We start from the raw sequence: 12,751 nt of genomic DNA, 5'->3' as shown, positions 1-12,751 counted from the left end.
TTCGTGTGTTTACGCACGCAGAAGATCAAATAAGCACGTTAAAGATCCTGTAATCCATGTCAGCGTTCGCTGAGTTATGGAGACAAGAACATACCTAGAATGGACACCCCCGAAAACGGAGTATGGCTGCCTTTATGGCGGGGTAAATAAACATAACTGTCATGCAGGTGAAATGTTACATTTCTGTAAGAGTATATGTGTGCGTGACTGAAACTCGATTGAATGTCACAGGAAATGAATAATAAGCGCCTAATGGCAGCTGTCAGTCGGCTCTACCCAGGTAGGCAGCCTGTTGTTCAAATGACTCAGTGTTTGTGAAACGCTTAGAGCTTGGTCTCCGACCGAGGATAGATGCTACATAAATATCCATATCATATCATCATCACCATTAGCGCACCCGCTTCGGCTTCCCAACCCATCTCATCCCCCCAAGAAAAAGAATGTATAAAGTAAAAAATAAATTGTAAAAAGGAGTGTATAACAAAGCTGAGCCTGAGTACGTGGAGCCGGGAATGATAGATGCTTGGATGGCCAGCATGTGACAGGCTGAAGGAAACTCCTGGGGAAGCATGTCCACTGTCCAGATATATGCAATTTATTGTCCCCTCGTTTCGCCAGGCGATGTATTTGCTTAATATTAATGCATGCACGCTGGACAAACTACTGTCAAGAGCAGAAGAAAGAGAAACACCCGAAGGTGCTGGGGAGGACCCAGAGAAGTGTTGTTTTTTGTTTTTGTGTGTGTGTTTTTTTTAGTGTTGTTTGTTGTCGTTGTTTAACGTGTGTTGAACGTGCATGTGTCAAACTGTATGCATGTCGCAGACAGCTTGGCTTGAATGATTCTGTGAACGACTGAAGTTTTATTTTATGTGTGCTCCTTTGCACGCCCGTGTGTGTGTGTGTGTGTGTGTGTGTGTGTGTGTGTGTGTGTGCATGCGTGCCCTTGGAGCGCAGATGTCAGCCTACACATACCTTCAAAGCAATGAGGAAGAGGTTGGCAGGAGGGCCGGGGGGGGGGGGGGGGGGGGGGAGGGGTATGGTTAAAAGTGGGATACAATAATTCCACCACGATCCTATGTCAACGTTTTATTATTTTGCTACACTTTGGAGAAATAAAAAAGAAAGAAAGGGTACATAAAGGAAAAGAAAGACAATTAATAAATGAAAAACAAAGATAAGGAAGAAATGGGAAACTCATGGGGAAAATATACATGCTATCATATAAGCCATAGCGAACTATTCTAACATGCCGGTTTATGAAAGAAGGAAATGAATTATTCTTCTACGAGACGCTTGTAAAGTCATGTTGTATTTGTGAATTTTAGAAAAGTATAAAAAATAAAAAAATAAATAAAAAATAAAAAAACACACAAAAAACAAACATAACTGTACTTTTTTTTTTCCATATGCAGCAACAACTATTCAAAATACATTTCATGCCATTTTTAAAAAATCCACACATTTCTGAAAACATGTCAAAGCGATCTGATGAAAGTCCCAGCAGTCATAAAACTGCTCTGTATGCAATCATATATTGCAACAAATGAAAAAGCAAAGCTGAATGAGAAGAAAACAAAATCGAAGAGTGAAAAACAGATATGGAATGAGAGGAAGGAAGAATTTTGAAGATAAGAACAGCAAGAACGAGATTTTTTTTTTTTTTTTTTTTTTGGGGGGGGGGGGGGGGGGTTGTTTTGTTTTTTGTTTTATATATATATATATATATATATATATATATATATATACCACCGTCAGCCCGTCTGCTACTCCTCCAAAACATCACACAACAATCAGTACTGTACCTGAAATGTCTTTCAAAATACATAAGATTTTATAAAGCAAAAAATACCATAACAATTTAATATACTAAGAACAAAAACACCATCTGTGTTTAGCTGGTGCTACCAAGTTAACTAGTTTCCGTAAACAAAGTACAGAACTGTAGCATGAAGTAAGCAGACTGCTATCATGATCTCCTGTCTGTTATCAGAACGGACCGTGACAAACAAGGAGTGTGGGTGTGAGAGGGGTTGTCATTCACACTGGGTTTATCTCAACCACACGAGTTGCAACATGTTTACGTAAGCAGAGATTTTTGTTCGCCTTGACACGTCAGGAGGAAGAATACCGGATCTGAATGCCTCACTTGAGATGGGTGGAAAGAATGTTCACCCCACAGCAAAGTGCTGTCGTCCTGATGTCATCAGCACAGTGGTAAATAAATCCAACCCTGCCCATCTCTCTTCTCCTCAGATGGTTAGCTCTACCGGTTAACATACCTGTGGAATTATAGGATGAAACCCAAATTATCTAGTAACCTATAAGGTACATTTCAGTTTGTGTTTCAATGGGGAGTCGAAGTGTGCGGACTGATCCATATATAGTACACTACAGCAGACCTGCTGGGAAAAAAGGCCAGATGCCTGACGCATAAACCCAACAGGCTATCAGGCACATTAAGCACGCTTCCCACAACACTGGGGTTCAAGAGAAAAGGGGTTCACGAGAAAACATAAAATTCTTGGTTACTTACTCTGTACGTTTTACTCACAACATGATGAATAGCGGTAAGCAGTACTGGTTTGAAGACGTCCCTTCATGTTCTTCAAGGAGCAATACGTTTTTGTGTTTGTATATCATATTCATTATATTTAGGCCTGTTTCACGTTTCCACAAATCAAAACGAGACAAAAATGTTTGAATCTGGTAATTTGATCATGATGAAAAGATTTGTAACATGTTTGCAATTTCTGTTACGTTGTTAAGAATATGTTTGAACCACCTTTTAATTGTTGTTACAGCGGTGTGTGTGTGTGTGTGTGTGTGTGTGTGTGTGTGTGAGGACTGAGAGTCATCGGCGCGAGTGATGTAATACCAATTTAAAAAGCAAGCCTGTCCCTGGCCCTGTGTTGTCTCTATCCTTTCCCACACCTTGTTGTCCTCAACCCTCCAAAACCCCATTTTGACTTTGACCTCTCCCTGACTCCATGTTGTCTTTGACTTTTTCTGACCTCATGTTGTCTCTGATCTCTCCATGAGCCCATGTTGTCTGTGACCCCTCCTCAAACCCATGTTGTCTGATACCCCTCCTCTACCCCATGTTGTCTGATACCCCTCTCAACCCCATGTTGTCTGATACCTCTCCTCAACCCTATGTTGTCTGATACCCCTCTCAACCCCATGTTGTCTGATACCCTTCTCACCCCCATGTTGTCTGATACGTCTCCTCAACCCTATGTTGTCTGATACCCCTCTCAACCCCATGTTGTCTGATACCTCTCCTCAACCCCATGTTGTCTGATACCCCTCTCAACCCCATGTTGTCTGATACCTCTCCTCAACCCTATGTTGTCTGATACCCCTCTCAACCCCATGTTGTCTGATACCCCTCTCAACCCCATGTTGTCTGATACCCCTCTCAACCCCATGTTGTCTGATACCTCTCCTCAACCCCATGTTGTCTAATACCCCTCTCAACCCCATGTTGTCTGATACCTCTCCTCAACCCCATGTTGTCTGATACCCCTCTCAACCCCATGTTGTCTGATACGTCTCCTCAACCCTATGTTGTCTGATACCTCTCCTCAACCCTATGTTGTCTGATACCCCTCTCAACCCCATGTTGTCTGATACCTCTCCTCAACCCCATGTTGTCTGATACCCCTCTCAACCCCATGTTGTCTGATACCTCTCCTCAACCCTATGTTGTCTGATACCCCTCTCAACCCCATGTTGTCTGATACCCCTCCACTACCCTATGTTGTCTGATACCTCTCCTCAACCCCATGTTGTCTGATACCCCTCTCAACCCCATGTTGTCTGATACCTTTCCTCAACCCCATGTTGTCTGATACCCCTCTCAACCCCATGTTGTCTGATACCCCTCTCAACCCCATGTTGTCTGATACCTCTCCTCAACCCTATGTTGTCTGATACCCCTCTCAACCCCATGTTGTCTGTGACCCCTCCTCAACCCCATGTTGTCTGTGACCCCTCCTCTACCCTATGTTGTCTGATACCCCTCCTCTACCCTATGTTGTCTGTGACCCCTCCTCAACCCCATGTTGTCTCCGACCTTCCCGTGGCCCCATGTCTGTGTGACCCCTCCTCAACCCCATGTTGTCTCCGACCTTCCCGTGGTCCCATGTTGTCTGTGTGACCCCTCCTCAACCCCATGTTGTCTCCGACCTTCCCGTGGTCCCATGTTGTCTGTGTGACCCCTCCTCAACCCCATGTTGTCTCCGACCTTCCCGTGGTCCCATGTTGTCTGTGTGACCCCTCCTCAACCCCATGTTGTCTCTGACCTTCCCGTGGCCCCATGTTATTTGAGTGGCTGCTCATTATCCTACCAGACTTCGTGAAAACCATCACCCGCACGTAATACTGATTTTTTTAAAATCTTTTTTTGTTGTTGTTTGTTTGTTTGTTTTTTGTTTGTTTGTTTTTTGTTTACAATCATTATTACTATTATTATTTGTTTTTGATTGGAAAGCGGGTGGTAAAAAGAGAAAGGAGGCGGAAACACGAGGTACAGGAGTGATGTGTCTGGTCTCGTTAAGGAATGTTTCCTGAGGGGAGTGCAGAGGGGACGGTGTGGTCCTGGCCTATACTAAAGGAAAGCAGACAGGGAGGGGGAATGGAGAGAGAGAGAAAAGACAAGTGAGGACGGAGAAAGACAAGTGGAGTCTTTACCTGCTGTCGCATTTACCTGTATTTAGCATGTGTGCATAAACCATCCTGGATTTAGCACATATGTAACCACCTCTCTCTCTCTCTCTCTCTCTCTCTCTCTCTCTTCGTCTTTCGAGAGTAATAAGTCTCCGAAAGGACAGGAAATATTAAGTTTTCAAAGCACGTTTCTTGTTTGACATTTCGTCATTGCCTAGTTTTTTTCCAATCAGTGGTTGAAATATGAGACAGACAAACAGACCCGGACACAAGGAAATACCGAGAGGGGGACACAGAAAGAGGCGGACACAGACGGAGAAGGGGAATGGGGGGTGTTGGTGGGGGAAAGAGAGAGATATTGTGGGAGACAGACCGTGATCAGTGTAAGATGTCTTTGAAGTGTTTTCAGTGAGTTGACTGATTATCTGATAAACACACAGTCATCACACAGTCCCGTGTCCAGGCGAAACCTCAGGACTTCTATTTCTCATACCAGTGATTGAAACAGCGTTTGATGTGTGACTGAGAGACTGTCATATATATATATATACATATATATATATATGTAAATATATATATATATATATATATATCTGTGTGCGTGTGTGTGTGTGTGTTTCAACACCACAAACATCGTTCCCTGTACTTACCAGGACTCTGACCTGTATGTCTGGGTCTCGGCTGGCCCATCTCCCCCTGCAGACAGCCCAGGAGAAGCAGGATGTATAAAGTCCATGCACATCCATCCATCGTCATTTCTGGGCATCAATACTACAGGTTTCACCAACACACAGTCCGCCTCCCGTCTGTCGGCACGGCACCTCCACACCAACTTGGGCTGTGCTCAGGCTGGAAGTAAAGTAGCTCTACTTTACTTGTCTTTTGTCCAATACCAACTGCGGCATGAATACAACGTGCAGCTGATTTACCCCAGCCACCAGCCTGACACACAGACCACACAGCTTTTCTCCCTCCTCCCCTTCAAATACACTTCCTTTCTCAGCGATTTCTCCTGGGTCCTGGAGAGAGGATAGACTGGCTCACTATCGGTAATTCTCACACACCCCAAATCCACACCGTTTTGCCGAAGCGATGATTGTTGATACACGTTACGAAATCCCCCTTCATACACAAGCACCAACGCCTCACCAAACCTCGACACTCAGTTGTTGAGAACTCGGCTGAAAAAGAACACAAGTTTGGTGCAGAATCTCCGCCTCTGTCCAAAATGAGTTCACAAACTTTCGCCTCCCCCTCCTCTGCTCAGCAGCACGCCCCACTGCAAGCGGCAACGTCATTCCATCAGCAGGGTAGACCCGCTCCCATTCTCCTTCTTCCACTGTCTGTTGCTGACGGCAGGCGCGCTGTGCGGGGCAGTCAGGCAGCAGCCACAACACTCGCGCAGAACTGCCAACAACGTGAACGTCCCCACTTGTCACGGGTGCCAACATTCTGCCGGCTTTAGTTTTTCGTTTTTCGTCATTTCCCTTCTCTCTCTCTCTCTCTCTCTCTCTCTCTCTCACACACACACACACACCGCGAATAATAAGATTGGCAGAGACAGAGAAGGACACAAGTCATAAAAATTAACAGAGACGGAAACCGACATTGCAAGCCGCGGTGCTAATTGATGATTCTTTCGAACTGAGGTTCGATCTTCATGTTTGTTTTCTAAACGATCCATTCCTTCGGTTAAATTCTGGCCGGTGTCACGTTTAACGGCTACACCATTGTCTAGGAATCACACTAAAGGCAGATTTGACAAAACATTCGAACTGAAATATTTCCTTGCAGTTGTTTGTCCACTGAGATATAGATAAAGATAAAACAACTGATGTCTACTGGATGCATACTTTTTGACAGATAAAGAAAAACTAGAAATGCATGCACTCAGGAAATGCCATTCATTGTTGTGGGAAGTGGTACCCATATCAGTGAAATACAACATGCCAATTTTACAGCTTCAATTTTATTACTTCGTGGCCGCGAAATATGACTTTGTTGTGGTTTTTACGCCTTCTACGAATAGTATTTGTACACCGGGCTGAACTTCATTTATGATTATCATGTATGACTGGTTTGCAAGTGATTCAGTAACCTTGAAACCCGACAAGCATGTTTCAGTTTGACTTTACGTCATAAAATACGAACCGAATAAAACATGTTTATATTATTGTCTGACGAAGAACTATAATGGTTTGTTGATCCTTCAAGTCAGTTGGCACAGAGTAACCTTAAAACAGGACGTTATTCACTCATATACCATAAAATCAGTACATGAATAAAACAAATACTTATATTATCGTTTGTTTGTTTAGTGGTTGGTTCGATCTTTGAAGAAGAACTAACACTTTGTTTGATCAAATATCTTTCAGAAATATGTAAAGTGAATCAGTGCATGGATGTATCAGTGTTGCCTCAGCGATCCGAATGACTGTCTTCTAAAATGCCGCTTTCTGTTCAACTGACACACACACATTCATGGCACACAACCCCACCGCGCCCCCCCACCCCCACCCCGCCCCCCCAATATATATATATATATATATATATACATAGGGAAGAAGAAGACAAAATTGACTGCAGGATTCTTCAAAACAAAAAAACAAGTTCATAAAAAATAAAATAAAATAAAAATAAAAAAAACTTTTTGGTGGTAGATGAATCCTCTTTGTTTAGAGGGATACGACGTTTCTAACCATAGGCCCGTTCTCAAGTGATGAAAAGAGGACAATGTGGATAGGAAAGCCTATGTGAGAAATGGGTGATGACATCTCACTACTTCAGTTCTGTTTTGATGGACCAGGCACACTTAACACTTGCTGATCACCATTCAGTGCAATACACACACACACACACGCGCGCACACACACACACACACACACACACATACACACACAAATATCAATGACGCGGCTCTCCATGTACTTTCTGTACGTGCTGTCACTGGGGTTCTGCCACACAGCTAAGCTAGGCTTCTTACAACAACCATGTCGGCCAGCATTTTGCTGGCCCATACCACAGCTTCACCCATGCAAGACTTTCAGCTGTGTGGCAGAACCCATATGGTTCGAAACGTCGTATCCCACTAAACAAAGAGGATTCATCTACCACCAAAAGGTTTGTTTTTTTAATATATATATTTTTATAAACTTTAGTTTTTATATATATATATATATATTTAATGAATATATATGAACTCGCAAGTTTTTAAGACTGATATGAAACTTGATTTATTTCGAAATCCTGTAGGCCTTATTCATAAACTTCTGTTCAAAGAAACGCCGGATCTTGTAACTGAATGTGTGTATGTGTGTGCGCGTGTGTGTGGCGGTGCGCGCGACGTGTATCAAGTCAAGTCAAGAGTTTAATTAATGATGGTTAATTGAATAAGCAACAATTGCTTTTTTACATCAAGCCGTTAATGAAAAAAAGAAAAAAAAGAAATAAAAAGTACAAATAAATAACTAAAAATAAAAAAACGGAAAAAAAGAAAAAATATAGGAGAAAGAGAGAGAGAGAGAGAGAGAGAGAGAGAGAGAGAGAGAGAGAGAGAGAGAAGAAACAAGCAGATGAAGAGCAACAATAACAACATAATGCATATATATATACAAGAATATTGTGATAAAGAAATACACAATTGCATTTCCATTTCACACACACACACACACACACACACACACACACCACTGAACACAAATTCTCGGACACAATTACACCATGTGTGTGTCTGTGTGCGCGCCGGCGCGCGCGTGTGTGTATGTGTGTGTGTGAACATAAGGGCTCTCTATTCAATAGATATTTGCTTTAGTTGTGTCCAAGGCACAAACTGCCTCCACTGTATTAACCAATCTTTAATCCGTCAAAAAATAGTCAAAATAAAACTGACAAAGTTCAAAACCTTAGTAAAAGTGCTCCAGTAACATAAAAAGAGAAACTACATTATCAAACCAGAAAATCAAAATTACTTGGCGAAGATGGAGAACAAGAAAAAGAAAAGAACAACAGTAACAGAAGAAGAAGAAGAGCAACAATAATAACAATAGGAACAGACTCATAGCAGAAGAAGAACATTCTTTTTCTTCTTCTCCCTCAGCTCAGTGAAGAGTCATTCAGTTGGGGCCCCGCGAAGAACTGTGTCTGGGTATCTGCAAATGGTTTTCAGACATTTGCAATAACAATAAGAACAAAATTGAGAACTACAATAATAGAGACATGACTGTGTGAGCCTGTGTTAACCTTGCTATATATTTTTCTTTCTCAGTTTCTCTTTACTTGATTTCATACATTTTTTGTTGCTGCGATTGAAATGCTGAATCCAAATCCGACGGTGATATTCTAGTGTACTCATCATCCTTGTTCCACGTTGTACTTACTCACACTATACACGTGACCAGTCAGACATGTCCCAAAGCCATATGGTCATTAATGCGTGACCTACCAGTACAGAACTTGACCCAGGGTGACATTCTGTAGTGGGGTGACATTTATATACTGGGATGACATTCTGTTCTGGGAGACATTCTGTTCTGGTGTGACATTCTGTTCCTTGAGATGTGCAAGTTTGTTGTTTGTTGATTACAAGAGCACGATCAACTGCAGCGATTTTTTTCAGTAATTGAAGGTTTTGAAAAAAAAGAAAAAAAAAAGAAAAAGAACGTCCAGTCCATGATCGAAGAAGCATCGATGTATGGCATCTTTCTTTGTTCTTTTAATAACACTAATCTTAACAATAATTCAATAATAATAATGATAACGGATATTCAAAAATCTTTTGTTAAACTCTCTTTTCTTTTTTCCCCCTGTATCTTTATGCATACAGTAAACGTTTTATTATCCTGCAAACTGTATCACTGTTCTCATCTTCGTCAAATCACATCGACGTCTTCATCAGTGTAAACATTGTCCTCTTCCGTCACCAGGCCTTTTCGTCGTCTTTCCGCCACTTCAGCCTCCGCCCTGCACCCACACAACACACTGACCACATCACCACTGCCACCAGGTAGTATAAAGATAAATGAACCAATCGTGTAGAAAACAAAATAAAAAAACCACAATAACTCTCTCTCTCTCTCTCTCTCTCCGCTTAAACTCGTACCAGGGAATCCCGTTTGAGGTCTACGAAATTAGTGCATTCATTATCAGTCTAAACAATGAAAAATCCATGTGATGTAATACATTCAGCACCTCTGTTTTAAAGCTCGCACTCACTTATATTATTGAACATCTTACATATTTACATGTAACTTGTCCATGTAATGCTCTTCTCCTAAGTCAGCAAACAGTCCTTCGCTTGCTCAATCAACATTATCTCAGACAAAATTCACTCCTCTCTGTAACAAAACATTTTGAATAGTATGATCAAAAGCACTTTCAAGGACAAGACATTTTCTATTTTGTCAGGATTTTTGCCGTCACCATTCATGTCAAACAGCTTTTGTCGGTTTATGTAATTCATTTGTTTAGTTCAGTTTTTGGCCGCAGAATCAATCTCAGGGTTGTTATCAACCGCGTGACAAACAGCTACAGCTGCCCTTTTTGTTTACTGATCTCTTTACATAAAAACCAGAAAACACACACACACGCACACACACACACACAGACATCTGTATAAATTATCTTCGTGACCAACTCCACTGCCTTCTTAAAACTCTTACTTCAACACCACACCGTAGCAATTGCAGCTTATCTTCTACTAAGATGCAAGTGTCACCTGTGATCTTTCCGTCTGCATAAGACATAAACTCATATCCGTTTCCTGAGTAACAGACAGAGCATCACCTCTCTACAGCTGGGCTTCAACGGTATTTTACATGTTGTTTCAGTTTCATATTGCTTCCCGAAAAGACGAGATTGTGGTTTAAGTTCTCGTGATATTATGTGAACACACATAATTCATCCTCATGATTTTGACCTCAAATGGGATACAGCCAGACGTTAAAAGTTAGAGATGTTAAATTAACCTTTTTTTTACGGAAATCTTATCATGGAGAAATTCACATTCATCCAATAGGACACTGGTTCACCACAAAGGTTCATGTCCCCGCTGTTCTTATATAAAAGTAACTATTTTCTCGTACGTTAAGTTTTCCTGTCAAATTCCATTAACCTTCTGAAGACCACTGGCATTCACTGAGTGTTTTGACAAGAGATTGAGAGAGGCAGACAGACAAACTGACAGACTGAGAGATTAAAGAAATATCCCAGTAGACGGAATATCCCAGTTAAGAGAACGCCCCAGGATACAGGGCCAGCCTTGCACAGCAGAGAAAAACTGAACTCACTGCAGCAAATACCGAACACAGTCGCGATGCCCATAGATGGTAGCAATGCGTCGAGGTGTGTCCCCATGCTTATCTTTGAGGTCCACCGGTACCAGCGCGGCATGCAGGGCCCTGAGAGCGGAGATCCTGTTGCTTTCTGCGGCACAGTGCGCTGGTGTCCAGCCACTGGTGGTGCGTGCCGTGCCCTTGGCTCCGTGGTCAAGCAGGAGACGACTACACTCCGCAAAACCTGCAATACAGAACACACAGTACACACTGCAAAACCTACAATAACTTTTCTAAATAGAAATATGTGTAACCTACTCAATATCGTACAGTAGTCGATTTTGGTACGTTAGCTAGGTTTTGGGCAGAAAGACAAAATTGGAGTGGCTCACAAATGGCGGAACGAACACAATGTGAACAAGAGAGGCAAGGCCTTCAAGACTCACTTGTGATACACTTTAAAAAAAAATCTAATCGTTAAAATGTGTTCTCTATTTGTTATTATAAAGCTTCGGGTTAAAAAAAGAAAAGAAAAAAAAAAGTCCTAACCAGATTCGAACCCCTCATGTTCGCGTGAGAAGAAACTGTCTTACCCATTACACTATCGTGGTTTCTTCACTGACGTTCTAAAATTTATTATTTGAACATACTTTTTTAAAGGGCAATAAATCAATTGCGGTATTCACAGTGAGAACGCTATTTAAATCATATTATTCTGGTGTATCTTGGGCATTCAAAAAATATTTAAGGGCAATAAAGAATTCTTTTTAAGTCCGCGGTAAAGGAGACGTGGCTATCGCCGCAATCACACTGCAACATTTAGCCGTTTTCTCTAGATCTAGATAGATGTACAAGTTTAGTTACACCCGCCGGGAATGTAGTACGACACGGTCAATTCAATTTCTCTTTTATTCTAGTTTTATAGTTTTAAAGCTGATACGAAAATTGAGTATTTTGTTAAACTAATAACATGTAGAGCCAAGTACAAGTACTTCTAAACGTCGTAAGAAGTGAAAAGGACTTCATTTTGAGAAAAGTCAAGACTGGAATTTTTTTCGTTTCATCGTGATCAATTCAAGGGAATTAACTCGCATGGTTTACAATTTTTAACTGTGAATTCCGACTGATTCTGTGGATATTTTTATGGCAGTTTGGGGCATAATCCAGTAAGTGATGAGGCGTTCACAAATCTCTCTCTGAATAAATATTTAAAGGTCTCCTTCTCCAACTTTCCATCACATGTTATCATGTATTGTCCATTGAATATAGGATTGAATGGGCAGGTCAACAACTTGAAACAAAATGGCGTCGTTCGCGTTCGCGAAGAATATGAGCACGTGCTTTGAATGTGTATAAATATGTGTACGCAATTGATTTTTGCCCATGACCTTCAGGGCTCAGCCAATAGATCTGTAAAGTCCACTCGTCTTATTGATTTTAGTATTTTCCGAAAATCACCACTTGGGCGAATGAACATAGTGAAAGCCCTGTACACTAAGAGTAAAACACAAAAGCTTTTTATGTATTGAGTATAATTTCAAAATGTAATGTTTAAGATGAGATAGATCAGTTGAAAGCAAATTAAGTCCCCTAGCATTAATTACAGAGTAAGTTCCCTTTTTTACTATCTGCACCAAAATGTTTGCAAAATAAATAAAACTTCCATGCTTAGCAAAAGAAGTTCCTGTTTGAACAAAAAATGATAATAATGACTGCTCTTGTTTTGTCAGAATATCAGATCAAAGTGCCAAGTTTAGAGAGTACAAAAAATATAAATATAACTAAATATAACAGTAAATGCAGTTTGCATATAA

General features: G+C 41.3%; 2 protein-coding genes across 6 annotated transcripts in view; both read right to left on the bottom strand.

The window, feature by feature from the left end:
* LOC143295377 (receptor-type tyrosine-protein phosphatase T-like) overlaps window positions 1-5,964 on the bottom strand; it is a 328,714-nt gene extending 322,750 nt beyond the window's left edge. For both annotated transcript variants that reach the window (XM_076607040.1, XM_076607042.1), the window contains exon 1: window positions 5,319-5,964. In XM_076607040.1, the coding sequence (XP_076463155.1) occupies window positions 5,319-5,424 (106 nt within the window). In that variant the 5' untranslated portion in view covers window positions 5,425-5,964. The remainder of the gene's footprint in view (window positions 1-5,318) is intronic.
* A 2,050-nt stretch (window positions 5,965-8,014) lies between these two features.
* Window positions 8,015-12,751, bottom strand: part of LOC143294842 (ankyrin repeat domain-containing protein 66-like) — a 40,769-nt gene continuing 36,032 nt past the window's right edge. Inside the window, exons 2-3 of one of the 4 annotated variants that reach the window (XM_076606349.1) lie at window positions 10,953-11,181; window positions 8,015-9,627 (exon numbers count right to left, since the gene is read on the bottom strand). In XM_076606349.1, coding sequence (XP_076462464.1) covers window positions 9,537-9,627; window positions 10,953-11,181 — 320 coding nt within the window. In that variant the 3' untranslated portion in view covers window positions 8,015-9,536. The remainder of the gene's footprint in view (window positions 9,628-10,952; window positions 11,182-12,751) is intronic. The other 3 variants (XM_076606348.1, XM_076606350.1, XM_076606351.1) reach the window with 3 other exon arrangements.

Source organism: Babylonia areolata, chromosome 20, assembly GCF_041734735.1.
Source record: "Babylonia areolata isolate BAREFJ2019XMU chromosome 20, ASM4173473v1, whole genome shotgun sequence".
NCBI classification, from domain to species: domain Eukaryota; kingdom Metazoa; phylum Mollusca; class Gastropoda; order Neogastropoda; family Buccinidae; genus Babylonia; species Babylonia areolata.
This window is presented reverse-complemented; position numbering and strand designations above follow the sequence as displayed.